At 50.4% G+C, this 27,500-nt stretch overlaps 11 protein-coding genes across 11 annotated transcripts in view; 5 read left to right on the plus strand and 6 right to left on the minus strand.

Annotated features, from left to right (window-relative positions):
- Positions 1-6: 6 nt before the first annotated feature.
- CNA04810 (hypothetical protein) lies at positions 7-6,124 on the minus strand. The gene is made up of 8 exons (XM_024656283.1): positions 5,899-6,124; positions 5,750-5,834; positions 5,603-5,672; positions 4,042-5,539; positions 2,149-3,988; positions 1,919-2,090; positions 1,738-1,863; positions 7-1,662 (listed from the first exon to the last, which is right to left on the minus strand). The coding sequence occupies exons 2-7, from the start codon at positions 5,779-5,781 to the stop codon at positions 1,855-1,857; spliced, it is 3,621 nt and encodes a 1,206-aa protein (XP_024511955.1). The 5' UTR covers positions 5,782-5,834; positions 5,899-6,124; the 3' UTR covers positions 7-1,662; positions 1,738-1,854.
- Positions 60-1,657, plus strand: CNA04800 (hypothetical protein). Its single transcript, XM_566921.2, has 4 exons — positions 60-244; positions 300-492; positions 548-856; positions 906-1,657. The coding sequence occupies exons 1-4, from the start codon at positions 99-101 to the stop codon at positions 1,569-1,571; spliced, it is 1,314 nt and encodes a 437-aa protein (XP_566921.1). The 5' UTR covers positions 60-98; the 3' UTR covers positions 1,572-1,657.
- Positions 6,125-6,305: 181 nt separating the features above from the next.
- CNA04830 (NADH kinase, putative) lies at positions 6,306-8,522 on the plus strand. Its single transcript, XM_566923.2, has 8 exons — positions 6,306-6,516; positions 6,571-6,598; positions 6,676-6,832; positions 6,890-7,074; positions 7,122-7,748; positions 7,801-7,910; positions 7,962-8,086; positions 8,149-8,522. The coding sequence occupies exons 1-8, from the start codon at positions 6,435-6,437 to the stop codon at positions 8,296-8,298; spliced, it is 1,464 nt and encodes a 487-aa protein (XP_566923.1). The 5' UTR covers positions 6,306-6,434; the 3' UTR covers positions 8,299-8,522.
- A 28-nt stretch (positions 8,523-8,550) lies between these two features.
- On the minus strand, positions 8,551-10,683 carry CNA04840 (expressed protein). The gene is made up of 3 exons (XM_024656284.1): positions 10,580-10,683; positions 9,977-10,508; positions 8,551-9,884 (listed from the first exon to the last, which is right to left on the minus strand). The coding sequence occupies exons 2-3, from the start codon at positions 10,006-10,008 to the stop codon at positions 8,633-8,635; spliced, it is 1,284 nt and encodes a 427-aa protein (XP_024511956.1). The 5' UTR covers positions 10,009-10,508; positions 10,580-10,683; the 3' UTR covers positions 8,551-8,632.
- Positions 10,684-10,843: 160 nt separating this feature from the next.
- On the plus strand, positions 10,844-11,729 carry CNA04850 (hypothetical protein). The gene is made up of 3 exons (XM_024656285.1): positions 10,844-11,121; positions 11,189-11,287; positions 11,373-11,729. Exons 1-3 carry the CDS (start codon positions 10,933-10,935, stop codon positions 11,406-11,408), a joined length of 324 nt encoding a protein of 107 aa, XP_024511957.1. The 5' UTR covers positions 10,844-10,932; the 3' UTR covers positions 11,409-11,729.
- A 497-nt stretch (positions 11,730-12,226) lies between these two features.
- CNA04860 (expressed protein) lies at positions 12,227-13,662 on the minus strand. Its single transcript, XM_566926.2, has 3 exons — positions 13,542-13,662; positions 12,829-13,486; positions 12,227-12,766 (listed from the first exon to the last, which is right to left on the minus strand). The coding sequence occupies exons 1-3, from the start codon at positions 13,573-13,575 to the stop codon at positions 12,367-12,369; spliced, it is 1,092 nt and encodes a 363-aa protein (XP_566926.1). The 5' UTR covers positions 13,576-13,662; the 3' UTR covers positions 12,227-12,366.
- Positions 13,663-13,821: 159 nt separating this feature from the next.
- On the plus strand, positions 13,822-15,628 carry CNA04870 (conserved hypothetical protein). The gene is made up of 4 exons (XM_024656286.1): positions 13,822-13,969; positions 14,022-14,794; positions 14,855-15,573; positions 15,621-15,628. The coding sequence occupies exons 1-3, from the start codon at positions 13,837-13,839 to the stop codon at positions 15,461-15,463; spliced, it is 1,515 nt and encodes a 504-aa protein (XP_024511958.1). The 5' UTR covers positions 13,822-13,836; the 3' UTR covers positions 15,464-15,573; positions 15,621-15,628.
- Position 15,629: 1 nt separating this feature from the next.
- On the plus strand, positions 15,630-18,456 carry CNA04880 (expressed protein). The gene is made up of 10 exons (XM_024656287.1): positions 15,630-15,677; positions 15,727-16,023; positions 16,107-16,185; positions 16,244-16,951; positions 17,009-17,031; positions 17,069-17,095; positions 17,140-17,247; positions 17,318-17,561; positions 17,622-17,885; positions 17,949-18,456. Exons 2-10 carry the CDS (start codon positions 15,900-15,902, stop codon positions 18,316-18,318), a joined length of 1,947 nt encoding a protein of 648 aa, XP_024511959.1. The 5' UTR covers positions 15,630-15,677; positions 15,727-15,899; the 3' UTR covers positions 18,319-18,456.
- On the minus strand, positions 18,239-20,606 carry CNA04890 (hypothetical protein). The gene is made up of 2 exons (XM_566929.2): positions 18,566-20,606; positions 18,239-18,514 (listed from the first exon to the last, which is right to left on the minus strand). Exon 1 carries the CDS (start codon positions 20,542-20,544, stop codon positions 18,568-18,570), a length of 1,977 nt encoding a protein of 658 aa, XP_566929.1. The 5' UTR covers positions 20,545-20,606; the 3' UTR covers positions 18,239-18,514; positions 18,566-18,567.
- A 68-nt stretch (positions 20,607-20,674) lies between these two features.
- CNA04900 (hypothetical protein) lies at positions 20,675-23,184 on the minus strand. The gene has a single exon (XM_024656288.1). It carries the CDS (start codon positions 22,124-22,126, stop codon positions 21,488-21,490), a length of 639 nt encoding a protein of 212 aa, XP_024511960.1. The 5' UTR covers positions 22,127-23,184; the 3' UTR covers positions 20,675-21,487.
- A 2,177-nt stretch (positions 23,185-25,361) lies between these two features.
- The window catches only part of CNA04910 (retrograde transport, endosome to Golgi-related protein, putative), a 3,003-nt gene continuing 864 nt past the window's right edge, over positions 25,362-27,500 (minus strand). Inside the window, exons 4-6 of the mRNA XM_566931.2 lie at positions 27,136-27,465; positions 26,858-27,076; positions 25,362-26,797 (exon numbers count right to left, since the gene is read on the minus strand). Coding sequence (XP_566931.1) covers positions 25,577-26,797; positions 26,858-27,076; positions 27,136-27,465 — 1,770 coding nt within the window. The 3' untranslated portion in view covers positions 25,362-25,576. The remainder of the gene's footprint in view (positions 26,798-26,857; positions 27,077-27,135; positions 27,466-27,500) is intronic.

Here is a 27,500-nt window from a genome sequence, read left to right on the forward strand (position 1 = left end):
GTTGAGGTGAGTTCTGACTGTTGGTTATGATGAATTGAGCTCATTGCTTGCCTTGAATGTAGGACTGGGTCCACGCAAACGTGCGCAGGATCATCGGTATGCCTCCTTCCGGTGACAAAAGCCTGTATTCAAAAGACAAATGGCCCAACTACGATCCCGAGGAAGCTCCTAACGGTTATGTCGAAGATCCCGAAAGCAGGAAGATCGTATGGAGGCCAAACTGGGAGAACTTGAGGAACGCCTTGTGAGTAGCATCTTTAGGACCTTTCCCGTCGCAGCTACTGATTTCTCGGAATTAGCTTCGGTAACCTCGTCGATGCAGCTGTCAAGGCCTGTGAAGGCGATAGGAAGAGTCTTAAACTCGAGTGTCCTTCGACGGAGGAAACCAGGGATCGAGTGGTGGCCTACTTGGAGAACATCGCCAAACACAAGTGCGGTAAGCAATCCAAGAAGGAGGCGGATGAGAAGAGGATCCTGGGAAGGACGCGTACTGTGAGTATTTGGTCAGTTTCTCAGGCGCGGGTCAGTCACTAATGCCACCTTGCAGTTCCGTCAGTGGATCAAGAAAAACTGGGAGTCGCTCCCTCTCAGCAAATGCCGCGAGGCGTCCTACTTGCGGAATGCTTTATTCGCCGGTGACGGAATCCTACGTGCCGTCCACTTCATCGACCGGTCCGAAGAGCAAAACTTCTTGAGGTATACCGAGAATGTCGCGGCTGACGGTGACGGAATTGATGATCTTGAGGATGACGACCTAGAGTACGACGAGTTCCTCCTCTTATGTGACCTTTACAATGGTACCAAAGTGGACAATCCGGGTTGGATGGTCTATGAGCCATGGTGGTGGTCCGAAGAGGTGAGTTAGTCCTACAATCAGCAGTAGCTTATACTGACAGACAATGCAGGTACGTCTTGCTGTTTGGACCGCGTATGAATGCTGGCAATCCTCTCTCCGGAAGACGAGCCACACAACCACCCATATCTTCCACCTCCCATTTAACTTTCACAGGATCAATTCGTCAGGTTTCCGCCTTGCCGACAGGTATATTGATACGGATGACAGCACCGATTTGTTCCAGCCCAAGTTGCAATGTACCAAGAGCATGGTGAATTGGGATGTGATAGCCAAGGTCCACTCACCTTCTGTCCCCGACTACACCGATGTCCCCTTCGATCCCTTCTCATCAACCTCCCGTCTACCCCCTCTTCTCGATCTTCTCCAAACCCAGCACCCTGGTCTCCTCGAAAGGGTTAAGAAACATCTTGCCCTTCCGCCTTGCCTCAGCGAAGATAAGCTCAAGACCCTGTGGAAGAGCCGTCGGGGGTATGATTGTTCACCGTATCATTACAGGCTGAACAGAGCTATCTCCCTGAATCGGTTCAGAAGCATGRCGGAGTATATTGACGACGCCATGGCTTCTGAGCGTGACGGTGGTCCCCATCCTCAGCTAACGATGGATGGAGATGGGGAAATGGATAGCTTTGGCGGCTATTCAATGATKTTTGGCGAACGYGGGGTTGACACCGACTCTGCAGATCTCGAAGCCCACGACAGTTATCTGGACTTTTGAGAGTCGGAGGACGTGAAGGCTCAGGGGGGTTGGGTTAGCAGAGGAGACTTGAGTAGTACTAGTAATAATAGTATGCAATAATAGTACGCGCCTGTCAAAGTCATCAACAACGTTCAACGCTCAYGAAAGAAAGAAAAAAAGAACAAGAAGGTYCAGCGGTGCTCACCGAACCAAAGCGAGAGGGGGAAATTAAGTRGCTTTGCGTTGGCATGTGGTCGACCTTGAGTATTGAGGCGTGGGGCATATATCTCAACCATGACCTTTCATGCATGTARACATGGATCTACGTGTGCTGACAACTCTTTTGTAAGCATCACTCTTCGCAGACRCTTCTCAACCCYACTTACACGAGCTATGGGGATTGTAACGATGAACCCCCGGCCAGAAGGTAGGTTGGGAACTACAGGTACCTTGACCAGAGCGACAGGATGCAAGCGACCGATGGAGACAGCATTAATTTCGAAGAAGAATGGGGGAGACAATATATCTTCAGCGAACGTTTGAATGTCCAACGTCTTTCTAGATRCCAAACTTCAGATTAGGACGGCGCAGCACTCTGCACAGGTAGGCAACYCACTCTTGAATGTACTCGTAGCCSTTGTTCTGACCAAGAGGCCTCCACTTGAGCCATCTGAAGACACCATATAGCTTTTCGGAAAGTATGGCTCCATCTCTCGTTCGGCGAGTATGGGAAAACACACACCACAGAATACCCGTCATGGTTTGTTCATGGACCTCRGCAAAACGACGAATAGCTGGGCGACATTCAAGAAAAGAWCGGGCGTTCTTTTTGCATAGGAGACCGGGAAGCTCTGCTGCAGCGTCTATCGCCCAGCTCCATTTGAATTCTGGATCGATAGGTCGAAAAGAGTAGCCTCGAACGGCGAGCTCATGATGGAATTCGTACCTRTTGATGATACTTTCCGAGAAAGGATAGCGAATGAATGTGAGAAAATGGCGGAAAACATCCTTATCTTCGGTGGCCTGAGTTCTCCGACCTCGAGAGAGAAGATCAATTGAGAATTGCTGGTCCAGGCCACTGTTGTCGAAGAGGCGGAGGGTTTCAAGCTCATYGTCTACGCGCAGGTCTATCCCTCCTTGTTTGAACCCATCCAGCACCTCTTCCAGATAGGCCTCGTTGTTCACGGCTGCCTCTGAGAGGAACACCTTATTYAGATGAAGGAATGCCGATCGTCCACGGAGGAGAGCGCGAAGAGCTATGACTTGCTCCTGGAACATATTTCGGCCGCTCAAGCTGATACGCTTGATACGCCCGTTCAAGCGTTCTAAAGCCATAAGCCACCAGCCATAAATAGGCCCATGATTAACGATGTCGTCGGGAATGTGCCGGATAATATGGAAATTTGTAACCCGAGCAGGAAGGTAAGGGTGTAGTTTGGCGACCAATCTTGAAAAGTTATCGATGTGTTCTCGAAGCCGAGTGATCTGAGCCTCTGAAATCGCCGATTGGAAAGTATAACGGACGATTGCGAAGAGCTTCAGGATGGCTGTTAGCTCCTCCGCTGGAAGAGGTGAGCCTTTTACCGCCTCTTCTGCCCACAACCACGGCATCACCAGCGGGCCCAAAATCTCTCCAAACGTGCGCCACTGAGCAGCCGTAGGCTTCTTTTGCTTGGTGAAGAACCCCTTGCCAATGCTGTCGATGTAAGGGGGTAATACGACTTGCTCCATCATCCATTCAATACGGGGTAGAAGCTTCTTGGGGATAACCGGCTTTCCATCAGCCTCCTCTCTACCAAGGACTGCTCTAGCGACTCGCTCATATGTCGCGACCTGCCTTGGGTTCTCGGAGGATGCGTTCCGCTCCATTATTCGCTCATGCATGTCTCGCAGCTCGTCCAGATTCCCGCCTTCTCCTTCACCGTCTGAGTAGTGGACACTCACCACATCATCATCCTCCTCTTGACGCCAATTTGACGGTGGCATTCCACAGAATCTCCCCAAAATCAAGACCCGCCGGATGTAGTATGGTAATACCCCTTCCAGAATCGCATGCATAGGGTCTACCACGGAATGAGTCAGTTTGTCCAGGTTTGGAAAAAGATCAAAAATGGAAAGATGACCAGGGACCTGGAAAACGGCGTTCTCAAGCCTTTCAACATGCGCTTGAGAAGCCTTCGTGATTCTCCCAGCTCGGCGAGCGACATGTGTCTGGTACGAGGTCTGGGGAGCTTCATCGAACTTGGCAAGGAACTCGCGCTGTTGGTTGAGCATCGCGTGGGAGTGCTCGAGGCCGGAACGAAGGGGAAACTGACCCGGGAGGTGCATGCGATTCCGTGGCACAGTGCACTTGAGGCATGGGGTGTCCTCTTTGGAAAAGTGGCTAACACCAGTGATGGCAACCGCAGCCGGACGATCACAGCAGATGGCCCCAATTCTGACATAGACCTTGCGTCCTATGCCGCACACAGTTAGCGAAAGGATTTCTGCAACTGACGAAACCACTCACCGGTAGGGTGCCCAGGTGTTCTAATCCAAAGCCCGTCGCACTCGCCACTTAAAAGGTCGACCCCCAAGGCCAATAAGAGTCGATGAAGCAAGCAGCCTGGCGGCTCGTTGGGAGCAGGAGTTATTCCCATTATCATCATAAATGACAATCGGGAACGGTATTGATTAGGCAGATCGGCCAAYTGGCAGAGGATAGGGCCCATTGACCGGGGAGAGCGGTTGCGAGACCGCGATGGATCGGCATAGTCAAGGGATATGTTAATGGTGAGGACAAGACAGCCTCTCTCCCGCTGAAGACCATCTTGGCGATAGCATTCACCGTCCAGCTGATGTCGGTAGATCTTCCCAGGACGTGCMTCACGCATGTAACCTGGGCAACCCAACTGCCGGTCTCGCTCATCTTGCTGCTCTCGCAATATCTGCTGTTGCTCAACCAAACGTTCTACCCCGTTGATACTGAACAGATGTTCTAGCGCCGATTGTAGAGATTGCCTTGGGAAGAACTGCGCCATAACCTTCCCCGCCTCTTTGAGAGGGGTATTACACTCATGGCACTTGTCTGGAAGATCGACAAGCCCTTCGCTGTTGGTGATTTGGAAGAGGGTAGCTTGGCAGTCTTTGGTAGGACATTTCGGGTTGACAATGAGGGTTGGGTTGATATCGAGGTGTTTGTAGACTGACTTGACGTTCTTCTGCAGTTCGGAGGCAGACGTCTCGATAGGGCGATCAAGCAGCTCGAGTACCTTTCGTCGCTGAGGTTCAGGAAGATCTGCCGCTTCCAGAACAGACGCTCTCATTGCCTTCCGATCTTCGGTAATAGCTAACTTGATGATGACTTCGACAATAGCCCTTGTCATGTCACCAAAACGCTGGGCTATACCAGCAAATGCTGTAAGCATGACGATGAATGCGGCGAGAACGTTGTAGAGAAGAGGCATCGTTGCCAGCGGGCTGTCTGAAAAGAGTTCGAAGTCAAGGCGATACGGGCTTTCATGTCGACCGGAGTAGGAGGGGATTAAACACTCGGGGATCTTCGTTGGCCATCTTGACAGGAGTCCCATGAGACGGTTATCATGATCACTGTCCACATCATCCACAACGATAGGCGGGAGGTCCCACCCTATGTCAAACCACCCATTGGCTCCGTCTTGGGGACTCGAACAGCCTTCCGCTCCATCCCCGTTCTCCTGCTGGGTGTTTTCAAATGACCCTTGTTGTAGATGACCCTCTGTCGACGTTAATAACTGATTATCGATAGAAGGAGAGGCGTGTGTAGAAGAAATGGTAGGGGCCGGGAGACGATGAGAACCAAAGGGCTCGTTGGTAGCTAGAGGAGTCGTTGTGAATGGGCGAGGCGATTGATGGGACTGCGGTAACAAATGATCCAAGGGTCCCTGAAGGGGGAGGAGGTCGCGGTGGTCAAGCCATGTTCGGTACTGCATAACCTTGCCAGCGATAGGACAGAGGGGACATCGGCAGCGGACTAGAGCTTTGAAAGGCTACACCGATTGATGCTATGTCAGACAGATATCCCGACTTAGCCTCTCGTCTAATGTACTCACAATATTCATCCCTTCACTTATAGATTGGGCCTCAATGGGCCCATCTCTTGAATAAGGCTTATAAGGCCGACTATGGGAAAGATGTGAGCAGGTCTTCGTGCTGCATGCTAGCTTCGCGAGGTGATGGTAATTGGGACCCCTACTCACCGAAAGGAGCTCAAGAAGCCTGAAGGAGCCATGATTTTAGCTTCAGAGAAAGGGCGAGACAGTGAAGTTGAGTAGATACACTAGCCTATCGCCACCCCGCCAAGTCAGCAAAGTCATGTACAGTACGAGATTTCCTCTCGTCGACGTACACGGATATCAGTCTGGAGAGACGCTGGGAGCTGAGCTTGTTGGTCAGATATTTTATCAGGATTGTGATGTGACTTGAGGGGTGAAACAGAGATAGAAGTATGTGGAACTTAAAAGAATTTGAGGAGAATCGTTTGGTGCTCGGAATTCGTACTGAGGCATGAAACGGTGGGTTTCAGACGAGGAATCAGACGTGGTCCGGTATGTCACCCGCATGAACCAAACAAAAATCAGATGGTCTGCGCCGCCCCAGTTACAGACCGTCGGCAGGCGGCGTGCCGCGCCCTGCCGCGGCAGACTCATAGGCGTGCTCTGAAATTTTCGTCATGCCAGGTGGCAGGCCTTCCACGCCGTCTGCCGCGGAAGAGTCAGGCGACCCTTTCCCACAGTGAAGTTAACAGGGGATGACGTGGGGAGCCGATAGCAGCACCGCCGATGCAGAATAAATAATAAACCAGCAACCAGCTCAGCATCTCCCGCTCCACCCGCCGTACTCTGCGCAACGTCTCCCCCCGCGCCAGCGCCCGCCACGTGTTCCATGAACCAGCCGTCCACGCTCGCACAGGCCCACCCGGACCATCCCACCCTCGCCGAACTCGTCGCAGACCGCCCCGACCCCGGTGAGTGCCGCTCCCCCCACGCAGCATGAGCGCTGGCTGACGCGTGACCTGCAGCCACCGCCACCCCGCTCGGCCACGATATGTAGGTGTCTGCCGGCTTGGTGTCGAGCGAAGCTGACCGAGGCGACGCTGGGGCCACCCACTGCGCGGCTGGTGCAGCGCGTCCCCCCAGCACACCACCACGCCCACTTCCATGTCCGACGCGGACTCCAGTCCCGCATCCCCAGAAGCCCCCCGCCGCCCCGGCGGCCTCTCCGAGGGCCCCAACGCCAGGAGCAAGAGCGTCACCGTCGCCTCGGGCGAAGACACCTTTGGCGTGCGTCATGGTTTCTGACATCCCGGCGGATATGGCCACTAGCTGACATGGCTGCAGGCGCTGAACTGCCACCCTGGCCCGGGCTCAGCGGCCATCAGCAACAGCAACCTTCCCGCGGACTCGTTCCGTGTCGGTGTCAGCGAAGATAGGAATAGGCGATGTAGGAGGACGATGGAGGATGCGCATAGCTTTGTCTATGACTTTGCCGGTGTCAAGGGCCAAGGGTACTTTGCCGTTTTCGAGTGAGTGGAGTCGGCTTTTGCACGGATCGGGGCTGACTCGTCAACAGCGGACACGCCGGTAAGCATGCTGCCGAATGGTGCGGCCAAAATTTCCACGAGTACCTCCTCGACGGCCTTCTCATCGAACCCGACACTCCCGTCCCCGACCTCATGAACAAGACATTCCATCTTGTCGACAAGCGTCTCTCACATCTCGCCCATGCTGCCGGTACTTCTTCCGGCTGTACCGCCGTCACCGCCTTCCTCCGTGTCGAAGAAATGGACGATAACGATAGCTTCCGCAAGGGATTCACCAATCCGGGCTTACAGCCTCGCGGCTTGTGGGAAGGTAAGGGAGAAGACGAACTCGAATCCCAAACTTCCCTCCAGCCTTCCTCCCGTCGATCTTCAATGGGTGGTGGGACCGGCGGCCAAATGGGAGGGGCATCCGCACCGGGCGTCAATGGACGAACCGGAAGTTTGGCGAGACGATTGTCCAGCAAGAAAATACGAGACTTTGTCAAGGGCTTGACGGGTGGTATGGAAAAGAATTTCGACGAGGCTATTACGGAGGATGAAGGTGTGATCAGTGCGGCAGATGGGACAAGAGTAGAAGCTATTGAGCCAAAAAGCGAAAAGGGTGTCAGGAGGGTGCTGTACACTGCCAATGTCGGAGACGCTAGAGCTGTTCTTTGGTAAGCTATCTTCTTGCCAAGCTTTATATCTCACGAGCTGACCAAGGCGTAGTCGCGGAGGAAAGGCTGTCAGGCTGACATATGACCACAAGGGCAGTGATGCCCAAGAAGCCAAGCGAATTACTGATGCTGGCGGTTTCGTCATGAACAACCGAGTCAACGGTGAGTCAGGTTGCCTTTCTATTGAATATATGCTCAATGGCCTACATACAGGCGTTCTCGCCGTTACACGGTCTTTGGGTGATGCCTCCATGAAAGAATTTGTCGTCGGCGCGCCATACACTACCGAAACAACTCTAGATGAGCAAGACGAGTTCCTTATCGTCGCCTGCGATGGCGTATGTCATAATTTTTTCTCCACATTCCAGTTAACGAGCACATGCTGATAAGGAAACGTTAGCTCTGGGATGTATGCTCAGACCAAGAAGCCGTCGAGATTGTTCATCTTGTCACCGATCCCCAGGAAGCGTCAAAGCGACTCTTAGATCATGCCATGTCCAACTTTTCAACAGATAACTTGAGCGTCATGGTTGTTCGCTTCAACCACTAGAGAACTAAAAATGTTCTTTGGGGGTTCATGATAGGAGTTTCTGCCAAAGGCGTGCAATGGGAGGTGGAAAATGTTTGCGTTTGTTCTCGACTGCTCTTCTTTCCCTTTCGTACGTACATCTATGTCAGCATCTTTCGGGGCTAGTTTCCCTCGACACGGTTGATTCAAGGGCCGCTCTATGCAAAAAATTCAAGTCTCTTCTCGTCACTACTAACTCCCCAGGGGATACAAGAAGAGGAAAAAGAATATATACTGATGCATGCTTCTTGGCCACTGATGCAGGGTTCATACAACCAAGTATGCAGTAATATAGGGAGAGAGAATAGGCCCCTCATCAGGCTTTGGCAGCACGGCCCTGAGACATACTCTCCCTCAGTCGTTCACCCAGCCTGGCCAACCTCTCGGGCCTCTTTCCCACCGGACCCGTATTCCATCCCGCATCACTCGACGCATCACTCCCACTTCTACTCCTTGTTCCTACGCCACTCGTATTGCCCAGTGCACCCAATCCACTGAGCGACCCAATCGAACCGATCGACCCAACCGCACTCATCCGCCTCTTCTCATTCCCACTCAAAGCGTTCTCGCCCTCCCATTCTCTACCCAAGGGCGCTACATCCGGTAACGCCATAGGCTGGGGCAATGCCGCGGACTCGCGCTTGATGAATACGGGGGGTAGAGGGCCAGGACGTTGGGGGAGGGAGGACGGGCGGGGAAGAGGGAGGGAAGCGTGGACGTGCTGCGGGACTTGCGGAGCTTGCGCCACTTGTGGGATATGAGAGGAGGAATAGGCATTGCGGAAAGGTTTCACACCCGGTTTGAGGTCGTCGTCATTCGCAGATAGATGGGGGAAGGGAGGCGCAAAGGGGTTGAGTCCCCCTCCAGGGAAGGAAACACTACTTTGCGCGCTCACGCTGCTCCCCACAGAGTCCAGGCTATCCCTCCTGCCCAACCTCATTCTCCCCAGCTCCTTGCCCAGCGTCAAGGAGTCCCTTGCCCCGCCAATGACGTTAAGACCCCTCCCATTGGGGGCAATATGGAGGGATGACGATGAAGAATTTACACTAGCGGGGAAGTCTTGAAAGATGGATGACGCTGAGGATTTACGGGGACCGAGTTTGATAGGTACGCCGAGGCCGAGGGAGTTTGGGGATGAAAAGGGATTCGAAAATTCCATAAGAACCTGAGGAGGGTTGTTGATTCTGCTCGGCGTAGCTGTAGCCGATGTGAAATGGAAGAGGACTTGGCTCGTGCTAGACGAGGTTGAAGAACCGCTATTCTGCCTTGTTGATACCGGTCTTCCAGCAGCTGAAGGCAGTTTGCCAACTTTGGGTTTCCCTTTATCGTCGCGACGTACGGGCATGACCTCTGATACAGGCTTACCGTCCAGCAACGTCGCGACATCCTCGCTCACGCCCCACTCATCGTCAGAGATGGATGATCGTAAGATGGAGGAGAAAGATTGGAGGCGCAAAGGGTTGGGAGGCGGTAGATCAGGCGTAGCCAGGGAGAGGAGGGTAGAGCGAGAGTAGGTTGTTACAAGAGATGGTGGGGGTGTCATAGGATCCAGCCTGCTGTTGTCATCGCTAAACGTTCGAGGTAATTAAAAAAAAAAAAAAAAAAAAAAAAAAAAAAAAAAGTCAACTACTGAGTGGACTAAAGGATAAGATACACTCACAGATCGGGAATACGATGGGGAGAAGAAGGCATCGTTCGGTTCGCCAGAGGACGTGGAAACCGAGAAAGCGAGAGCTGGAAACAATGCAATGAGAGACTCAATGATCCTCATATACCCCGACCGATACTCTAAAACGATTTTCCTGTTTGCGATCCTTCCCTTCATGTTTACTCCTTGGAGCAACACCACAAACATCAACCCCGTCGGAGGCCTTCCTTGCACCCCATCCCTTTCCACCACGGGATGATCCTGGTGTCATCAGGACGTTGTTTTGAAAGGCCTGATGATAAATGATATCATATCCTTTGTGAGCTGTCCGATTTTTGGTGAAAGCCTGGCCTGTGAGGCCATACCGTGGAAGAATAGAATCAAAGGAGGCATTGTTGGGGAATAATTATTAGAAGCACGATCGGTTGGCGGCATCATATAAGATGGATAATGGAGCGACATTTACCCGTAGTACTTGATTCCAAAGTTTGGAGCTTTTCTTTCAGCGTATTCTAAATGATATGGATGCAAATGATACTAATAGCTAGAAGGCGGCAGACAAAGTCAGCCGCGTGCAGGTTACCGCTTCATAGTCTCAGCCTGATCCCTGCTCACACAGTTGGCAAGTTGAGAAGTAGATCCAGCGAGGAGGTCATGAATCAGGCGCCACTGTCATCTGATGAGAAGTACGTGTAGCATAAGCCTTTATATTGTTGCCCAGAGCGAAACGAGTGACGGGTTCTGAAACGGCTTCCCCATCTCGGTGGTGCATTATTTGTCGACCTGCCTAAAAATAACCTTACGTAATGTCCCAGAGTTTCTCCGGCTGTCATTCTCGCTGCGTTGCTTTTACGCTCGCTGAATGCCAGTCAAAGAAGGCATAGATATCTGTTCGCAACATCATCATACAGCTCATTTTGCCCTCGTCACTCAGCAACTATCATTTAAACCGTTGACAATCGCCCACCATGTCTTTCTTTCGATCTTTCCTTCGTCCTTCCTCCTCAATATTACCCAACTCCCAGCCTTTGCTCAATCTCTCTCTCCGTCAACCCCAAATAAACGCCTTCTCAACTACTTCTTCAACACTCGTCAAGCAAAAGCTCAAGTCCCATTCTGCCTCAAAGAAAAGGTTTTTCCCCAACGCATCCGGAATGGTACGTATCTCCTCTTCATATCTTGCTACCAAACCTCGAAAGCTAATATGTGCGCCCATCACTCTAGTTCAAGCGTGCTCAAGCAGGCAAATCTCATTTGAACACCCCTTTCTCCCCTTCCAAGGTCAACCGATTGGCTAAGGGCGTTTATGTGACAAACACCCAAGTGAGTCTTTCTTAGTTTTCATCGTTTCCTTTTCTCCTCCTCTTGCAATGAATACGTGCGCTGACCAGCACTGAACGTGATCTAGGCTAAGAAGTTGAAGAAACTCTTACCGTTCGCGTAAACTTCAAAGTTTTTTTGATGGGGTGTATAAGATATAGATGTATGAATAGACGTTCAGTTTTTTGGTTGAAGAGGCCGGGGAAACGCAGTATAAGAGGACAAGCTTGAGAGTGTATCACGTCTGGATTTCGAGCAGAGCGCAAAATGCCTTGAAATACCCGGAATGGAAAATTACCATATATAATGCCTGGAGAGATATGTGAGTTTCACAAGGCTTTATAATGGGCAAGAGAGGCAGGGGCAGGCATTCGTTGAGGGGAATCGAGGAATGTACGAAAGAGAGATTTGAAGCTGTTACAGTTTATTGAAAGTCGTAATAGCAGCAGCACCATTTTTGATTCTGTGGACACTAATAATCACCATGGCATAATGACTCTGTGGATGCCGTGTCCGTAGGTAAGTTAGGATATTCACGCTACTTTTGCAAGATATCCAGACAACTACAAGGAAGTACGGTTGTCCAAGACAGTCTGTAGACATGAACCTTTTGGCTAGATATAATGGTTCAGCACGTCACCCGTATTAGTCAAGGCAAAAGAAAAGCAAGGCATCGCACGACCCTACAGCCAGGCAACAAGGTGTGGACATACAGATACACCACAATTCCCAGATACCGGGGCAAATATGACTTCGCAATCAGTCATAGACTCATCATGTTCTTATCCGTGTTTCGCTGAATATTATTCGTTGAGCCCTATTTATTGAGCTGGCGGACTCACCTTCCGTGATAAGATAGGGTAATTCCCAGAGAATTTGCTTTCTGCAGGAAATCAAGTCATGCCTGGGTACCTCGAACAAGTGATTTCCAGAAAAGTGGATACATGGGTAAAGTTCAAAAGATTATGAACATATAGTCGGAAGAAAGTCTGAAAAGATCAAAGATTGATAAACGACCAACCAGTATTCTCATAGCCCAGCTTTTGATTATACGAATAAAGAAGCCAAACGTCAATGCGAATTTAAACACCAAGATCCTTCTCCTTGATGAAAGGCGCATCCTCGCCTTCCTCATACTCTGGCAAGTCCTCATCCTCAAATCGAGTTCCTTTGGGGATGAACTCGTCTCCTTCAAAAAGCTTGATCTCCGATTGCCCCTCGGCCTGCCCCTCCTTCTCATCGACCATTTGTTTATCCATCTCATTCTTCTCCTCTTCACGCTCCGTCTTGCTCATCTTCCTTCCGCCGAACTTGGATGCAAACCCGGATCGAGGATCAGATATATTGGACAGGCCCAAACGACGGCAGCAGAGGACAAAGAGCGTCATAATCATGTAGGCGATCGATCCCATGCCGAAGCCAATTACAAGAGCAATGGCGATAGATTCGAGGAACGTGAGGCTGTCCAGGGATCGGCGTAGTCTACAGGTCGCAAGTCAGTGAGAAATCGTGGCACAAGGAAGAATTTGGAAGATGGGACACACTTTTGGAAGAAATGTTTACTCTTACGGCCTTTATGTTTCCCAGATCGAGGGGGCTTCTCGCCTTTCTTTGCTGCACGCCACTCTCCCATCCCTTCTTTCACCTCCCACTTCCTATGTCCGTTTTTAGCCGGTCGCCACCATTTAATTTCCGGCGTGAGGTCAATACGGTAGACCGTGTTCAGTTCCTCGGATATCATGTGTGGAACAAAGTTCTCTGATGGAGTAGAGGAAGACGCAGCAGCGCCGCCCAGGAGATAAGGAGTGTAGCCTGGGAAGTAGGACCGAAGAGTGTCAAAAAGACCGTAACGTTGTTGCTCATTGATCAACTTGGCGTGGTGTTTGTGTTTAAACTTGAGTCTTGATTCGTCCTTCGCGAGCCTTCCCTTTCCCTTATCGCGATGAGTTCTGGGAGCTGGCGGGAAGGGAGCAGAAGACTGGGAAGCCGAGTTCCACCCCATGTAACCCAAAAAGTTTGAGAGAGCACCATGACAGGGCTTCTTCTCCGCCACCACGCCTGAATGCAGCTGATCTAGGGGCAATTTCTCAGCTGAGAGACGAGGAAATTCGGTGCCGTGGTTAATGATGTCAATGTCAAGAGATTCGGTGTCCGGTTCAGTGGCAACGATGAAACGGAGGGGAGAGGCATTTGCGCTTGCAGCTGTGGCGAACGGGTTAGCTTGTGGCAGTGCTGGTGGCGAGTTGGATGTGCTCACCCAGTGCTGCAACAAGAGCAACGGATATCTTCATATGTGCGTTCTGGGCGATTTGGCGGAGTAGGGGGGAAAAGGTTGGGGGGGGAAGAGTTTATAGTGTGAATATGACTGCGGGATTTTTGTCAAGCAAGTTGGATGTTGTCCAGATAAAGTTGCTGCGGCCGTGCTTCTGATGACGTTGCCGCTTCTGGAAATCACAAGGCGGACATCGCCGACACCGTCCACTCGTAATCTCTGCTTGATCAGTATTCCATCTCCTCTTATTTAGATCTGCATCTATAAAACATCCAGCACCATGTCCGTAATGCTAGAGACGTCCCTCGGCGATCTAATTATAGATCTAGAGGTAGACAAGTGTCCACGCACTTGTGAAAACTTCATCAAGCTCTGCAAGCTAAAGTACTACGCTCTCAACGCCTTCTTCAATGGCAAGTTTTCCGCTTTCCTTTCCATTATATTCACTGATCTCATCGGGTGCAGTCTCAAAAAACTTCATCGCACAATCTGGAGACCCAACAGCTACCGGCACAGGTGGTGAATCACTCGCCTCTTATGTCTACTCTCAGTCCCCTTCTGGTCCCCGTCCGCCGCGATACTTCACCCCCGAAATCCTCAACTCTCTCAAACATACTCACAAAGGCACTCTCTCCATGGCCGTCGCACCTATAAACCCTCCCGGGTGTGGTTCTCAATTCTTCATCACTCTTGCCGACAATATCGACTATCTTGACGGTAAACATGCCGTCTTTGGGCATGTCATCGAAGGACTTGATACGTTGGACAAGATCAACGATGCTTTCACCGATAAGGAAGGCAGACCCCTCCAGAATATCCGTATACGTCATGTCGAAATCCTTGAAGATCCCTTCCCCGATCCTGACAACTTTATGCCTATTCCTCAATCTCCTATTCGTCCCCCGGACGACCTTTCCAAAGTCCGTATTGCTGATACGGAAGATCCCAACGCTGTCATTCCCGAGGAAGAAGCCGAGGAATTGCGTCGTCGTACCGAAGCTGCATCCTCGGCGCTTACTTTGGAGATGATTGGTGACTTGCCCTTTGCGGCTGTAAGACCTCCGGAAAACATCTTATTCGTTTGCAAACTCAACCCAGTCACGCAGGATGAGGATCTTGAGCTGATCTTTTCGAGGTTTGGCAAGATTTTGAGCTGTGAAGTCGTTAGAGATAAAAAGTCAGGGGATAGTTTGCAGTATGCGTTTATCGAGTTTGATGAGCGTGAAGCGGCTGAACAGGTACGGTTTGCCCCTTCCCATTTTTTACTTTTAATTAAATCACTAATCTACTATGTTTAGGCATACTTCAAAATGCAAAACGTCCTCGTGGACGATCGCCGAATATGGGTCGACTTCTCACAGTCCGTAGCAAAGATGAACAGGAGCATGCTCTCGTCGTCCAACCCTACGGGGCGTGGTGGACGTGGCGGTCGAGGTGGTAGGGGTGGGAACTATAGCGGCCGACGGGATGGTGATAGGGATAGGGACCGAGACTCTGGATGGTCGAGTCGCCGCGACGCGCCGGATAGCCGCAGACCGCCTCCTCCCCCAGTGCCCATGTCTTCGTCAAGAGACGTAGGAGGCACAGAGGGTTATGGTCTAGTATTCGACGACCGATCGGCACCTTCTTCCAGGGGGTCAAAGAGGGATAGGGAGAGGTCGCCAAAAAGGGAAAGAGATCGGGAGAGGGAGAGGGACAGGTCGCCACGAAGGGATAGAGATAGGGAGAGGGACAGGTCGCCACGAAGGGATAGAGATAGGGAGAGGGATGATCATGATCGTCGTGATAGAGACAGAAACGGAAGAGATAGGGAAAGGAACGGGGATAGAGAACGATATCGTGAGAGAAGTCGGGAACGCGAAAATGAGAGGTATAGGGAAAGAGATGATAGGGATCGTCGTCGATAGATTACTGGTCCTCGTCACTTTACTGCCATATGAAGAAGAAATGGAAAGGCCCAGAAAAAGGCAGGAAAAAGCGTTCTCTAGCATGGCCCGTAATACATTTTTCGGTAGCAGTAAGTCAAAAGCGGATACAAGGCAGCTGAGACGGCCATTCGTCCAGACAAAGGTTTATTGAGTCCTTGAATAAGGGGCTGGGACCCATCATGCGAGGCTGCACGCAGGTCCCAATGAATGGAGATAATGAACAAAGCTTACGTAATTTCCAGGCACTTACAGGCACTTCGGATTCGGAAAAACTATCCGCTCCGTCAATCCATCTCACTCAACCGATCGTCCTATGTACTGGAACAGACCTGGTTGATATTACGACACGAGCCTTGGACCGATCACCGCTGGGAAGATCCAGATACATATATAGAGTATCTTAAAAAGCGTGGTCATGCCCGACTCTCCGGAAAGCTCCCAGCAATCTGAGACTGGTCCCACCGGTCGCCGCAATCGTAACAGCGAACGGATCACTAGAGCCTGCGGCTTTTGCAAGGCAAGAAAGATCCGGTGTACAGGTGAGTATATGATGAAACTGCCATATCTAGGAGATACCCGCCTCTCTTCGTTGGGACGCATTAATTAATCAACCGCTCAATAGGGGAGCTGCCCAAATGTCAAAATTGCCAGAGACTCGGCAAGGCTTGCGTCTACCGCACTGAAATGGACAAAAGAGCCACGTAAGTCAGAGACTTATTACATGCAACATCTTCATGCTAAGCCTAGGCCTGATTTAAGAGATCGTACGGCTCAGCTCAAGATTGACGAGTTACAATCACGAGTGCAAGAGCTCGAATCAATTTTGGCGGCTCAGCGAAACGATATCCATACCAGCTCTCTTGCGTCGTCACGTAACCATCTTTCACCTAATTATCTTCCGTCTAGGGGACCCCTTGAAGGAATCGATGGAATGGACCCTTTTGAGACGGGAAGATTAGTCCTCTCATCTACAGGCAATCTGCATCTTCATCCCTCAGCAACGTTCTACTGTCCTGCTCATGTTATACCAGAATGGAGACAAGCTCTAGATACCCTCAGCAATACACGCTCAGTGGCCTTGCCTGCTTACCTTGCCCCCTATCTCCCTTTACACACTACACAAGCTCACCATCGGAAACTGATTGATCTGGCATTTGATTGTATGCTGTGTTTTGGCCCGAATCCTCTCAAGGATAAATTTATCGATTCCATGGATTTTGACCCAGATCGTCGGGGATTATACTTCTCGCCAATCCTTCATTTGACAATCCTGGGGATTGGCTGGAGATATTGCACCGACCCAGAGATGTTAGCGATGTATTATGCCAAGTCCCCAATAGAAAACAGGGGTTCAGAGTATGTTGATAAAGCCAGAGATATGGTGATGCAAGAGGCCGATACCGGACAATTGAGTAATATGCTGGCTCTGATGGTGATGGCTCTATTCTACGTGGGACAGTCCAAGGAGTGAGTGATTTTCTAACCATCCTGATTGTCGATGATCAAGACTAAGTTGATCTAAAGTACGATGGCGGGCTCATGCTTCAGTGAGTGAGGCAACCATCGACGAAGCTAATAATGTAGTGATGTGTCAATATCAATGCTTAAATTGTAAGTTTCAACAATGAGACCCGCTATTCACGTAGGTCTATTAGTTAGAGTACACAAACGATGCGACGCACAATTATATGAATTAGGATTGGCCCCTGGCTCGGAGCTTGACACCGCCCGACGAGATGTCTGGAACTTTTGTTTGAACATCAGTAAGGCGTGCTTTCGTCCGGACTGAATGGTCTTGATATCTGACTGATTATTTGTTACTCTTTATGCTAGGCGCTTGGTGGGCTACATTCTATGCTGAACCCGTACTACCTATGGCCCAAAATGCAGACCAGAGACCGACAGATCTTCGTAATTCCGATAATGCAGACCTTCGTCTTTTATCCCTCATGGCTTTACATCATTCCAGATTATCACATTATGGTCTTGAATCACTTATCACAAACCATTTGAGGAGGATGCCGATCGAAGTAAGGGTCAAACATGTCAGAGAGTTGGGCGACTTATTGTTTCAGTGGTCCGTTGCATGTCAGGATGAACCTCCGAGAATTACCCGGCTGATGTACTTTTGCAATAGGCGGGACGACCTTCCCTCCGAAATTACTTGGCCACCACCTTCCGATTCCCCCATCATGCACCCAAGCAACCTTATCACCCACGGCATGTACGCCACATACCTCATCATCCTTTATCGACCTTACATTATCGAAATTGGCGGAGGACCAAGCTTGATATCGGAGGCCCTGAGAAAATGTTTGCAATATACCAAAGATATTATCGATATGGCTCGATATCTAGTCAAGCATCATGGGGTAATGCGTGCACCTTTATCTTGGCAACAGTGAGCTCTTGCACTTTTCAAAACACGGTCGCCGACGTAGAAAATTGATGTACCTTATATCAGCATCTTGTATGTCGGCGGCACCATGCTCATCCTTCAAATAGCTGGTCTTCCAAATGTCACAGTGGAAGAAAGAACATGGGCTTTGGAATCCCTCTCATTCATTCAAGACGCCCTGCAGGAATTTTCTTATATCTGGCCGGCTGCTCGATTGACCGCTCAGTCGCTGAAAACTTTGCAAGAGGAATGTTCGCCTACAGCTGACAATACGCTAAATGTGATAGGAGGAGAGCAGTTACAATACGCGGCCGCCGGAATCGACTTGGGTTCGGAGGAGCAAGTGCAGCAAATCCCTCCCGTTGCCCAATTTTCACAATCCGACTCAACAGGTGGTGAGATGATTGACTTGATGGCCGGATTGGATTATCCGTGATATTGTTGCATTGCTGCCATATCTCAAAGCTGGGAGTATCATGCACACATGACCGTTGCTCCTCTTTATAGCACTGAATACTGGCACGCTCTCTTGAAGAGAGAATCGTTAAATCATTAATAAAGAAGCATGTATCACGTCTCTACGCCAGATTACCAAATACATTATTAAATGTCATTGTTACATTATTTACCAGCTACTGATAAGTCAGCCCTGTATAGAACGCTGACCAAATAGTGAAACATACCTTTACATTCTCGGTGTCTCCGTAATCCATTTTGGCCCCCTTTTCCCAATTTTCTTCTCCTTCTTCGACGAACCTTTTGAACTCGGGGAAGGCGTCACAATACCCATACTCGCATACATATGCATCTTAGCTGTATCCAGGCTGCTACCCAGGGGTATAAGCCCTTGCGACAACTTTGTTTTCTTAGATGATGCCGGGGAGGCGGCAGACGTTGTACCAGCAGGGGATTTGATAGATGGGGATAATCTGGGGATCGGGATTTCCGTGAGGCGTCTCTTCTTTTTGCTAGTAGAGGATGTGGGTGTCTTCTGATTTGGAGCTGGGGTCGATATGGAGGCTGCGGGAGAAACAGGGATAGGTGCGGGTGCTGGCGCCGGTGCTGATGCAGGGATAGTCGCAGGAGCAACAGCAGGGCCGCTAGTTTCAGCTTGAAGCGCTTCACCTTTTCTTTTTCTTCCTTTTCCATGCTCCTTCTCTTTTCCCTTCTCTTTAGCTTCGTTCTTCTCCCTCGTTTCGCTCTTCTCCCTCTCCTGCTTCTCTTTCTCCTTCCTGTCCTTCTTCTGCTTTTCTTCCTTCTTTTCTTTCGTCTTCTTCTTATCCTTCCTTCTCAGCTCGGAGAAAATTGGGAGCTCAGTGGGATCATCAGGTACAGGAGTTAGAGCGAGGTCAGAAGGTGCCTTGTGAGGCGGAGCAGGCACTTTACCCTTCTTGTCTTTCTTGTCCTTCTTTCCTGCAGCAGGGGCCGTTGGGAAAGCTGGAGAAGCAAGCATGTCTATCTCCTCCATCGTGTCCTCGCCCTCCTCGTGCAAATCTACATTCTCGTTTGCGACACTCATCCTTCTCTTCTTTCCCAAACTCTCGGATGGTCGCAATAAAACTTTATGTCTCAAAGGAGTCTCAACCATGGATTCTCTCCTTCGTTTTCGAATCTCAGATGCGGATGGAGCAGATAGAGAGGCGGCAAAAGGACCTGAACCGTTGGAAAGACGGGTGTATAGGTGTCGAAGAACGTCTTCTTCAGAAACAGGCGTACTTGGCGCTCGAGAGAAGCTTGGGGGTGGCGTTGTTGATTTCGGGGATGCATGCGAGCCAGGAACGGACGCTGTAATGACGGTTTTTGACGGCGTAGAGCTTGAAGCGAAAGCATTGGATGTGCCGGGATCGGTAATAGCGACAGGAATACGAGGAGTGACAGGGTTGTCTTTGCCCTTCGACTTCCGGGTTTTAGCCTTGGCGGGCTCTTTGTCATTTTCTGTCACTTCCTCAGCAGGCTCCGTCTCCTTTGCTATAGCAGCCACATCCTTCTCCTTACCCTTTGACTTTCGAGGCTTGGCCTTGGCAGGGGTTTGTTCTTTCGTTCCCTCCTTGTCCGCTCCCTTCGACGTCCCTTTATGTAATACTTCTAGCACTGCCGCAGCCTGGTCTTGCTTCTTCCTTCTGGCTGACTTCTTGTCCCCCTTTGACGCAATTGCCGAAAACATTGCGTCTGTGCTTCGCGGTTGAGGTTGCGCTTGGTGGGCGGGAGTCTGCACGGCCTCTATTTGACCAGATGTCGCATTTTTGGGCAAGCTCTTGCTTTGCTTTTGTTTCTTTTTATCATCTGGTGCCGGTAGGTTTTGCTCCAGATCCTCAGTAATGGAGATACTGGCGTTCAGACTCCTCTTCTTCCCCCTTTTCGATTGTCTCTCCTTGTCCTTCGGCTCAACTACGGCAATCACAGCTTCCTCCACAGGTTTAACGCCTGGTTCTACTGCTTGCGTCATATTTTGATTGCCCCTTTTTCCCTTTGGCTTCTTTTCCTTCTTCCTTACATTGTTATCTATCACGTTTTGGGGGGATTTCATGTTGACGTCGTCACCAACATCTTGACGCGACGCAACCTTGGGGACAGATGTCAAGGACGAGGATCCCGGCTGCAGGAGGCCGCAAACTACTGAGGAGTAGTACGTGAGCACATCGATTTCCGTCAGTTGCGGCATGATATAAAATACCTCCCGAGCTGGCGAGGAAGACCGGGGAGGGAAATGTGAACGAATTGATGGTTGACGGGTAAGATGGGAATGAGAAAGCCAGCGACTTTGCACTCAGCATTTCAAACGCGTCTATATCAGGCACGAGTTTCATGTTTTCCATTCTTCGTGCAAGGAGGTTTACCTGTGTACATATCATATATTCTCTGATATACTGTATGGTTACAAGAGGCCAAACATGCAGCGAAGAAAAGCCAGCAGTATATCTGGTCATACTAGAATATCTTATGCATGACCTCATTTTCCTACGAACAGATGTCCCAACAAGCAACAAGAAGGGACAATAGCAATGCCAGCCGCCTCAGATGCGCACGCGCGCGCGATTAACGTTCGTTCGACGATAGTACGATTGGCACGTTCAGCAACTCCATTTTGTTGTGAACTATAGAGAACAGTCGTCTCGTGGCGAATCCCACGCATGGCCAGGTACTCAGAAAACGCAGCATTGACAAATTCTCCATCATTGTCAGGTCGCAGAGTGCGAAGTTGACGTTGAGAGCTGCGTTCGACACGCGGCAGGCAGCCAGCGCATGAAGCAGGAGAATGCATCGCTCTTGTGTCTAACGAAATACACCCAGGTATATCGAGACCAGTCATCCATTAACACCAGCATATATCGAGCCTGGCCCTCACTCTGGACACCCATTACAAATATCTGTGTGCACAAGAGCAAGAGGAGAGTCAGCACGGGAATCGCTGGATGGGAAGGGAGGAGGGGTGATTTTCCCTTGCACGCACCCTTGGCAGACAAGAGGCGATGGCCCAGCGACAAGACGACCACCGACACTGAGGTCGGACAGCAGGCGACGAAGAGAGGGCAACGAGAGTGACGGAGTTAGTCTAGCTGCTCGTTTAGATATCTCTTTTGTAGCTTTCTGGTCTTTCCGCATCACTATATTGTACACTGCTCTCTGAGATTGTTTGTACGAAGGTGCTGAATGAATACCAGTTCAACAGAGAGATGGGAGAGGCGTCGGTGCCAGATGTCAAGCGGGGCACTCACGACGCTTACCCGGACGAAAGCGGGAGGCGAGGTTGGGTCAATGACGGCCGGAAGAGAAATCAATTGACTGGAGGGAGGACAAGGCGGACGGCACACACCGAGAACCCAACTGTTGTTGCCCAAGCGCGCGCGCAGAACAGATTCGCCATGATAGAGAAAGTCACTGTGGCCATCCGCCATGGAGACTCGAACACCAGCGGTCATGATCCCGGTCGTCGACAGTAAATTAAAGCGCAAGCCAGGAGCCAACAGGACATGACTCAGTTGAATCTGTGCGCCACGGTGGTTGAGGAAAACAGCTGTGCCCGCTTCATTGGCAGTCAATGAACCGCCATTGGCCATGCGGTGAAGGTCTTGTAGCCAGGATCGGTCACCGGTCATGCTTTCAAATGCACCGTTGTCCAGAATCCACTCAAGAGGCACATTGAGAGAGCAGTGGGTGCTGGATAAAGAGGGGCCGACCGGTTGTAGTAAGACGATTGAAGATGGTGACGAGAGCCTTGGGAGACGCGACAGCGATCTGACCATGACCAACGGACGATTCAGCAGCGGAAATGGAGGAGACAGATGCAGTGGGCTTGCGATGTCGGCGCTGACCACTAGTTTTCTTGTTTTCCTGAGGGCAATCAGTCGCCCAGTGATTGGGAGCACGGCAAATATGGCAAGGATAGCGAACAGACGGACCCTGAGCAGGGAGGGCTTGAGTAGAACCACCCCGCTTTTGAGCGGTATAAAAGTTGAGGATAGCAGCGCGCAAGACGTCAGATTTGAGGTTGGAGTCAGACAGATTGGAGGTACCAGATAGCACAGAGGTGACGAAAGTGTCAAACCGGGAAGGAAGGCTGCGAAGGTAGAGTGCACAGAGTACTTTGTCGACAGTGAGTTCCATTGCTGTGAGATCGCGAGCCAGAGAGCCCATGGTCCCAAGCCACGTGGCAATATCGGTGTCCGCAGTGCATACTGTGTCAACAAGGGCGCATACTTTAGAGTATAGCTGTTCAGGACCAACTCGCCAAAGTCACGGACCAAAGCGGCATATGGGTAGCAGCAGTGGTGTAATGACTATAATTGCGTGGGACGGAGGAGGGAAATGACGAGGGTCTCCTCTCTAATGCTTTCCCGGATGAGTTGATCAATATCCACATCAAAGGTACCTGGGGCGGTTTCGGTAGACTTGCTAGAGCCTAGGGAGTCCATGGGACATTCAACGGTAGACTGGGGCGAAGGCAAATCTATGTAGTAACGAACTCGGGCATAGGTCAACGCGGACATGATGCTGTCGTTCCATGTAGGGAAATCTTCGCGAGTGGACAGCTTCAGCCCTCCGTCACGAAGGAGACGATCGGAGATAAATCTGGCCACGGTAACATAGTAAGGACGACTATGGTAGATGTTGATGAGTCCTTGGGGTCCTGGGTGAAAGGGTGAAGTTTGGTGGGCAGATGTGTGGTGGGAAAATTCGATAGATGGCTGGGTGGTGGTTTGGTTGGTTGGTTGGTTGTATTTTAGACACTAATCAGACAATGATGTGGGAACTGCTTAGGGAGATGCTCAACCTAGCAGCCATGAGGTCTCATAATCTTTTGAAGGGTGTCTATGAATGCATAAAGAAAGAAAGAAACAATTATAGAATCTAAAAGAAAATCTATTACGCAACTCCCACGCCACAAACGATCTCTCTCGGAATTCGTATCCGATCCCAGGCTCCCATCTTCTCGCTCATCCAACATTTTTGGGTCTCGATCCTCGCCCATTTTACCGATCTCTATTGGCGACGGAAAAGGCATCCGTCTCATACTTTTCAGATAGCCTCGGCCTATTTATGGCTACAGTCTAAACAACTCAGACGAAAAAACGATGCGTCCTCTAATAATTAATTTCTTTCGTGTCCGTTCCTGTCTCCTGTCGAGCCGGCACCCTAGCTCTCATATCAGATCATGACAAGATGTTAATGTGAAGCCGACGGAAGGCATATAATGCTCTGAGAAACCTTGACTAATATTCCAACTTTGCAGAAACAAAGCCTGACTAGGACTTACAGCAAATATGGGGAAAACAAGTTTAAAAGTTTCTAAAATCGCATTGCTCTACTATAGCCCTTTCTATTGGGTCTTTCAGCCTGGATGTTTCTTCTAGAGCTACCGGCCTAGGGGGATTCATCGATTACTTCAACTTGATTTATCAGGTCCCGATCCCGCCTATGCTAGCTTAATGCAAGGAGGTAAATTTTTTCGAGTCTATATTATATAACAGCAGGAAGATCGATACTGACTTATCATGACCATTCAGCAATTGTTGGTGTCTTCTTTACAGGAGGATTTTTTGGCAGATTTTTCTTCCCCTAGCTGGCGGACAACGTTGGTAGACAGCGAATCCTCGAGATTATCGGGGTTATATCACGTGTGTGTAGGTGTGATTCCTGCCTCAGCATCCCAGCATGTGGTCATGCTGCTGGCTCGTGGGTCGTATCATCACTGCCTTTGCCTGCGTTGGAATCCATCCTACATATATTCTGTAATTGAATGCTAACTTGATGGCGGTGGTCTTGACGTTATCTGTCCTATGTTCCAATCAAAGATCTCTATTGCCGAGCATCGTGGATTTAACGTTGGCCTGTATGGGTTTTTATTCTGCTTCGGCCTCGCCAGTTCATCTTGGGCTGCCCTCGGCGCCTATTTTTCATCAACCCTTCACTTCAATGGATGATCCTCTATGCTTTACAATGTGTTCCTGCCGTTTTTCTCCTCTATACCCGGCACTGGCTTCCGGAGTCACCAAGATGGCTCATCCTCAAGAACGAAGTCGACCAAGCTTTCGATACACTTTGCAAACTACACGACACGCCTGGGACACTGAGCATAAACTGGCTGAGGAAGAACAGCAGCTTATCGTTAAACAAATCAAGCTTGATTCTCGTCACGACACCTCTTGGATTGGTCTCTTCTCCCGTCCTTCGACGCGACGCAGACTCCTTCTTGCCATGTTTCTCATGTTCCTTCAGCAAAGTAATGGTCTTGGCCTCCTACACTAGCCGCACGGCGTTGAATACGTAAATCTGGTAACCACAGCATATAAGCCTTTATTGGTCCCTTCTTCGTTTATCCTCAAAAAGTTCTCTGGATCTCCAGATTGGATCAGGAAGCTCGAGATCATCTCCCTGGCACAGTTTATTTATACACTTCCCAGTTGACTCCATCGACGAAGTAGATTCTTCTTTCTAATAGCAACGCACGGTCTCCTCTAGTAGTATTTGTCAACCTTTCGTTCTATAAAAGATATGGTGACGCCCAGCAAGCGACGTCTTCTTGACTCATCCCGACGAGAAACACCCTCTATTACATCTTAGAGCTGCCGGGCCTCATTCCATACATTAAAGGCTTTCATTTTCAAGATATCGTATTCTGTGGCTTCTTGCCCCCATCCTCATGGAGTTTTTTTTTTCCCTTCGAATACTTTTCACTGATCATCGCCCATATCGGCAAACACTGTTGTGCCTTCTCACCTGTCTACCCTCCGCTGGCCGTTGAGAGCCAAATTCTAGTTGGCGATTGCACATGATCAGTCATTGAGAGTGTCTTCTTAGTGAAGGTAATTTTCAGGAGTATGAGTGCCGATGTCAAGAATGAGCAAGCAAGGATGAAAGGCAAAGTCTGAAAGTCTCTTTATTGATATTAGCAAGATCGAGGAGATTGCTTTTGGCTCTGAACAATGAGCGTCAATGTATCCTACCCTTCCACATAATATCAGTACATAGTAGCAGTAGTAGTAGTAATAGTAGGGGCAGCAGAACGAAAAACAATCATGGAGATTATGCATCCAGTGCGCTAATAATCGTCATATTCACAAGGATCCTTCATCAAATCACACATCCTAAACGCGGGTATTTACCTAAACCTGTGGTATCAACGTATCACTCGAAAGTAAGATTTTGTCTTGTTCCACATTGTTCTCATTAAGCATTGAGGCATACAGCCAGCCTTAAAAGCCACCAGCCAACATCTTTGCCGCTTTCCTCTCATCCAACTTTCTCCGCCCAGTCGCAATGGTTGCCGCTCTTTGTACCCCGGCCGGACCAGGGAACGGTGAAACTTGCTGTGGCTGCTGTTGGCCGGGATAGTCGGGGACATTTTGGACGGGGTATCCTTGGGTGAATTGACCGGGCTGGTATGAAGGTTGGGGAGGTTGAAATTGTGACTGATAAGCTTGGCTTAAAGGACCGGGTCCAGCATTGGGTGTAAGTGGTTGAGACTGAGAGCTATAACCCGGGTGGATTCGGGAGCTTGCTTGAGATTGCGGTTGGGAAGGGACAAACATGCTTTGCGCCATCCCTTGTGTCCCTTGCATGCCCGGCGCCGCTGGACCTCTTGGGAAACCTGCAAGTGGGTCGACCACCCTAGACGTACCGGCGGAACCAGGAGCATCAGGAGCAGCACTATGTGGTCGCTGCATACCTCCATTCCCTCCCGAAGGGAGGAACATGGATTGCGTCCCGTCTGCAACGGGGAACCCAGTTGTAGGTGGGGACGTTGGTATACGAGGAGGGAATTGGGAGGTGGTCGAAGGACCCCCAGAATTGGGTGCAGGGCCGTAGGGGGATTGGGAGGATGAGCCTGGAGGTTGAATAGGGTAAGAGCTGGATAGGGGTTGGGTTGGGAAAGGAGGAGCAGCAGATTGAGAGGGCGGAGGTTGGGTGGCATAAGGGTTACGAGGGTAAGCCTGCGGCTGGGGATGGAACGTGGTTTGCGCCTGAGGCTGGATGGGCGGTTGAATCTGGGGTTGAGCCTGAGGCTGGGTTTGGACCTGGGACTGAGGAGCACGCGCCATAGGCGGCTGGCGTCCCACTTGCGCGGTCAGAGGAGGTTGGGCAGCATATGGCGAGGCAAATTGCGGTTGAGATGGTGGAGCCCTTGACATGAGCGAGGCCTGAGTGGGCTGCACTCGAGAAGCGGCGGGTGATTTCCCACTGACAGCCAAGCCATCAAGGGGTGCCGCTCCAGGAGCTACTTTGCCAATATCCGCTCTCAAGCTTTCCAGTTCTCTGAGTGTCTGTTTGTGGTACATCGCTGACATCCTTGCCGCTTCCATCAAGCTGATGGCGATATCCTCGTGAGCGTGACGGGAGTGTGCTCTAAGGGAGAGATGAAGATTCTGTGAGATGGCGGTTACTCGATGGGACAGAGATTGTTCGAGGCTGTCGGCCTACAGTGTGCTGCAGATTAGCTTGGAGTGTCCTGTATGATAATCCTCGTAACGACGTACTTCTTGCATCTCGCTGATAGCGTCGTCCACCTTGGCAGGGTTGATGTTCGAGCTTGCCTTGAGGCGTTCCAAATTCCTACGCTTGGTGATAGCGGCCTTGCTGGCTGACTGAGAGTCCTCAAGAACTGCGGTCCTTTGCACGAGCGTATCCTTGGCAGCGCGAGCATTGAGGGCTTGATAGCCCAAGGTATCGCTGAGAATAACGTTTTCGTTTGACGCCTGATTTTAATCAGTATAGCTGTAAAGACGACTCATTAATCGACGCTATTGAAACTTACTTGAGCATTAATCATCCCCGAAACTTGCTCCCACGCTCTTCCGATTTTCCTTTCAGCTCCGGCCAAACTTGGCTCACTTTCCACCGTACTGAGGCCGACCATCTTTGCACCCAACTCGGCATTACTATTTGCCAGTTGTCGTCTAGCCTTTCCAACATGGCTAACACAGGTGGCAGCGTGGCCGTACCGCTCTTCGAGCTTGTCGAGCGCGATTTTGGCAGATGAGAGTTCGTCGTCTTCGTCAAGAGGACCTCGACGAACGACTTTAGTCAAGGCGGAGAGGACGTTAGCCTGAGAGCGCTTGGCTGTAGGGGGAGGAATTGGGGAGTACTAAGGTGTATTGATCAGTGCTGGCCATCGTTTCC

This window comes from Cryptococcus neoformans, chromosome 1, assembly GCF_000091045.1.
Source record: "Cryptococcus neoformans var. neoformans JEC21 chromosome 1, complete sequence".
NCBI lineage: Eukaryota > Fungi > Basidiomycota > Tremellomycetes > Tremellales > Cryptococcaceae > Cryptococcus > Cryptococcus deneoformans.

Bases quoted from the DNA above. Each gene is read 5' to 3' on its own strand.
- CNA04830 (XM_566923.2), top strand. From the start codon at position 6,435: ATGAACCAGCCGTCCACGCTCGCACAGGCCCACCCGGACCATCCCACC. The intron at 7,911-7,961 runs GTGAGTCAGGTT...GCCTACATACAG, and splicing joins CATGAACAACCGAGTCAACG to GCGTTCTCGCCGTTACACGG. The intron at 8,087-8,148 runs GTATGTCATAAT...AGGAAACGTTAG, and splicing joins TTATCGTCGCCTGCGATGGC to CTCTGGGATGTATGCTCAGA.
- CNA04840 (XM_024656284.1), bottom strand. From the start codon at position 10,008: ATGCCTTCTTCTCCCCATCGTATTCCCGATCT. The intron at 9,885-9,976 runs GTGAGTGTATCT...TCGAACGTTTAG, and splicing joins CCCCATCGTATTCCCGATCT to CGATGACAACAGCAGGCTGG.
- CNA04850 (XM_024656285.1), top strand. From the start codon at position 10,933: ATGTCTTTCTTTCGATCTTTCCTTCGTCCTTCCTCCTCAATATTACCC. The intron at 11,122-11,188 runs GTACGTATCTCC...CCATCACTCTAG, and splicing joins TCCCCAACGCATCCGGAATG to TTCAAGCGTGCTCAAGCAGG. The intron at 11,288-11,372 runs GTGAGTCTTTCT...AACGTGATCTAG, and splicing joins TTTATGTGACAAACACCCAA to GCTAAGAAGTTGAAGAAACT.
- CNA04860 (XM_566926.2), bottom strand. From the start codon at position 13,575: ATGAAGATATCCGTTGCTCTTGTTGCAGCACTGG. The intron at 13,487-13,541 runs GTGAGCACATCC...CGTTCGCCACAG, and splicing joins TGCTCTTGTTGCAGCACTGG to CTGCAAGCGCAAATGCCTCT. The intron at 12,767-12,828 runs GTGTGTCCCATC...TGCGACCTGTAG, and splicing joins AGTAAACATTTCTTCCAAAA to ACTACGCCGATCCCTGGACA.
- CNA04870 (XM_024656286.1), top strand. From the start codon at position 13,837: ATGTCCGTAATGCTAGAGACGTCCCTCGGCGATCTAATTATAGATCTA. The intron at 13,970-14,021 runs GCAAGTTTTCCG...CATCGGGTGCAG, and splicing joins TCTCAACGCCTTCTTCAATG to TCTCAAAAAACTTCATCGCA. The intron at 14,795-14,854 runs GTACGGTTTGCC...TACTATGTTTAG, and splicing joins AGCGTGAAGCGGCTGAACAG to GCATACTTCAAAATGCAAAA.
- CNA04880 (XM_024656287.1), top strand. From the start codon at position 15,900: ATGCCCGACTCTCCGGAAAGCTCCCAGCAATCTGAGACTGGTCCCACC. The intron at 17,248-17,317 runs GTAAGGCGTGCT...TCTTTATGCTAG, and splicing joins GAACTTTTGTTTGAACATCA to GCGCTTGGTGGGCTACATTC. The intron at 17,886-17,948 runs GTGAGCTCTTGC...ACCTTATATCAG, and splicing joins GCACCTTTATCTTGGCAACA to CATCTTGTATGTCGGCGGCA.
- CNA04890 (XM_566929.2), bottom strand. From the start codon at position 20,544: ATGCCGCAACTGACGGAAATCGATGTGCTCACGTACTACTCCTCAGTA.
- CNA04900 (XM_024656288.1), bottom strand. From the start codon at position 22,126: ATGGTCAGATCGCTGTCGCGTCTCCCAAGGCTCTCGTCACCATCTTCA.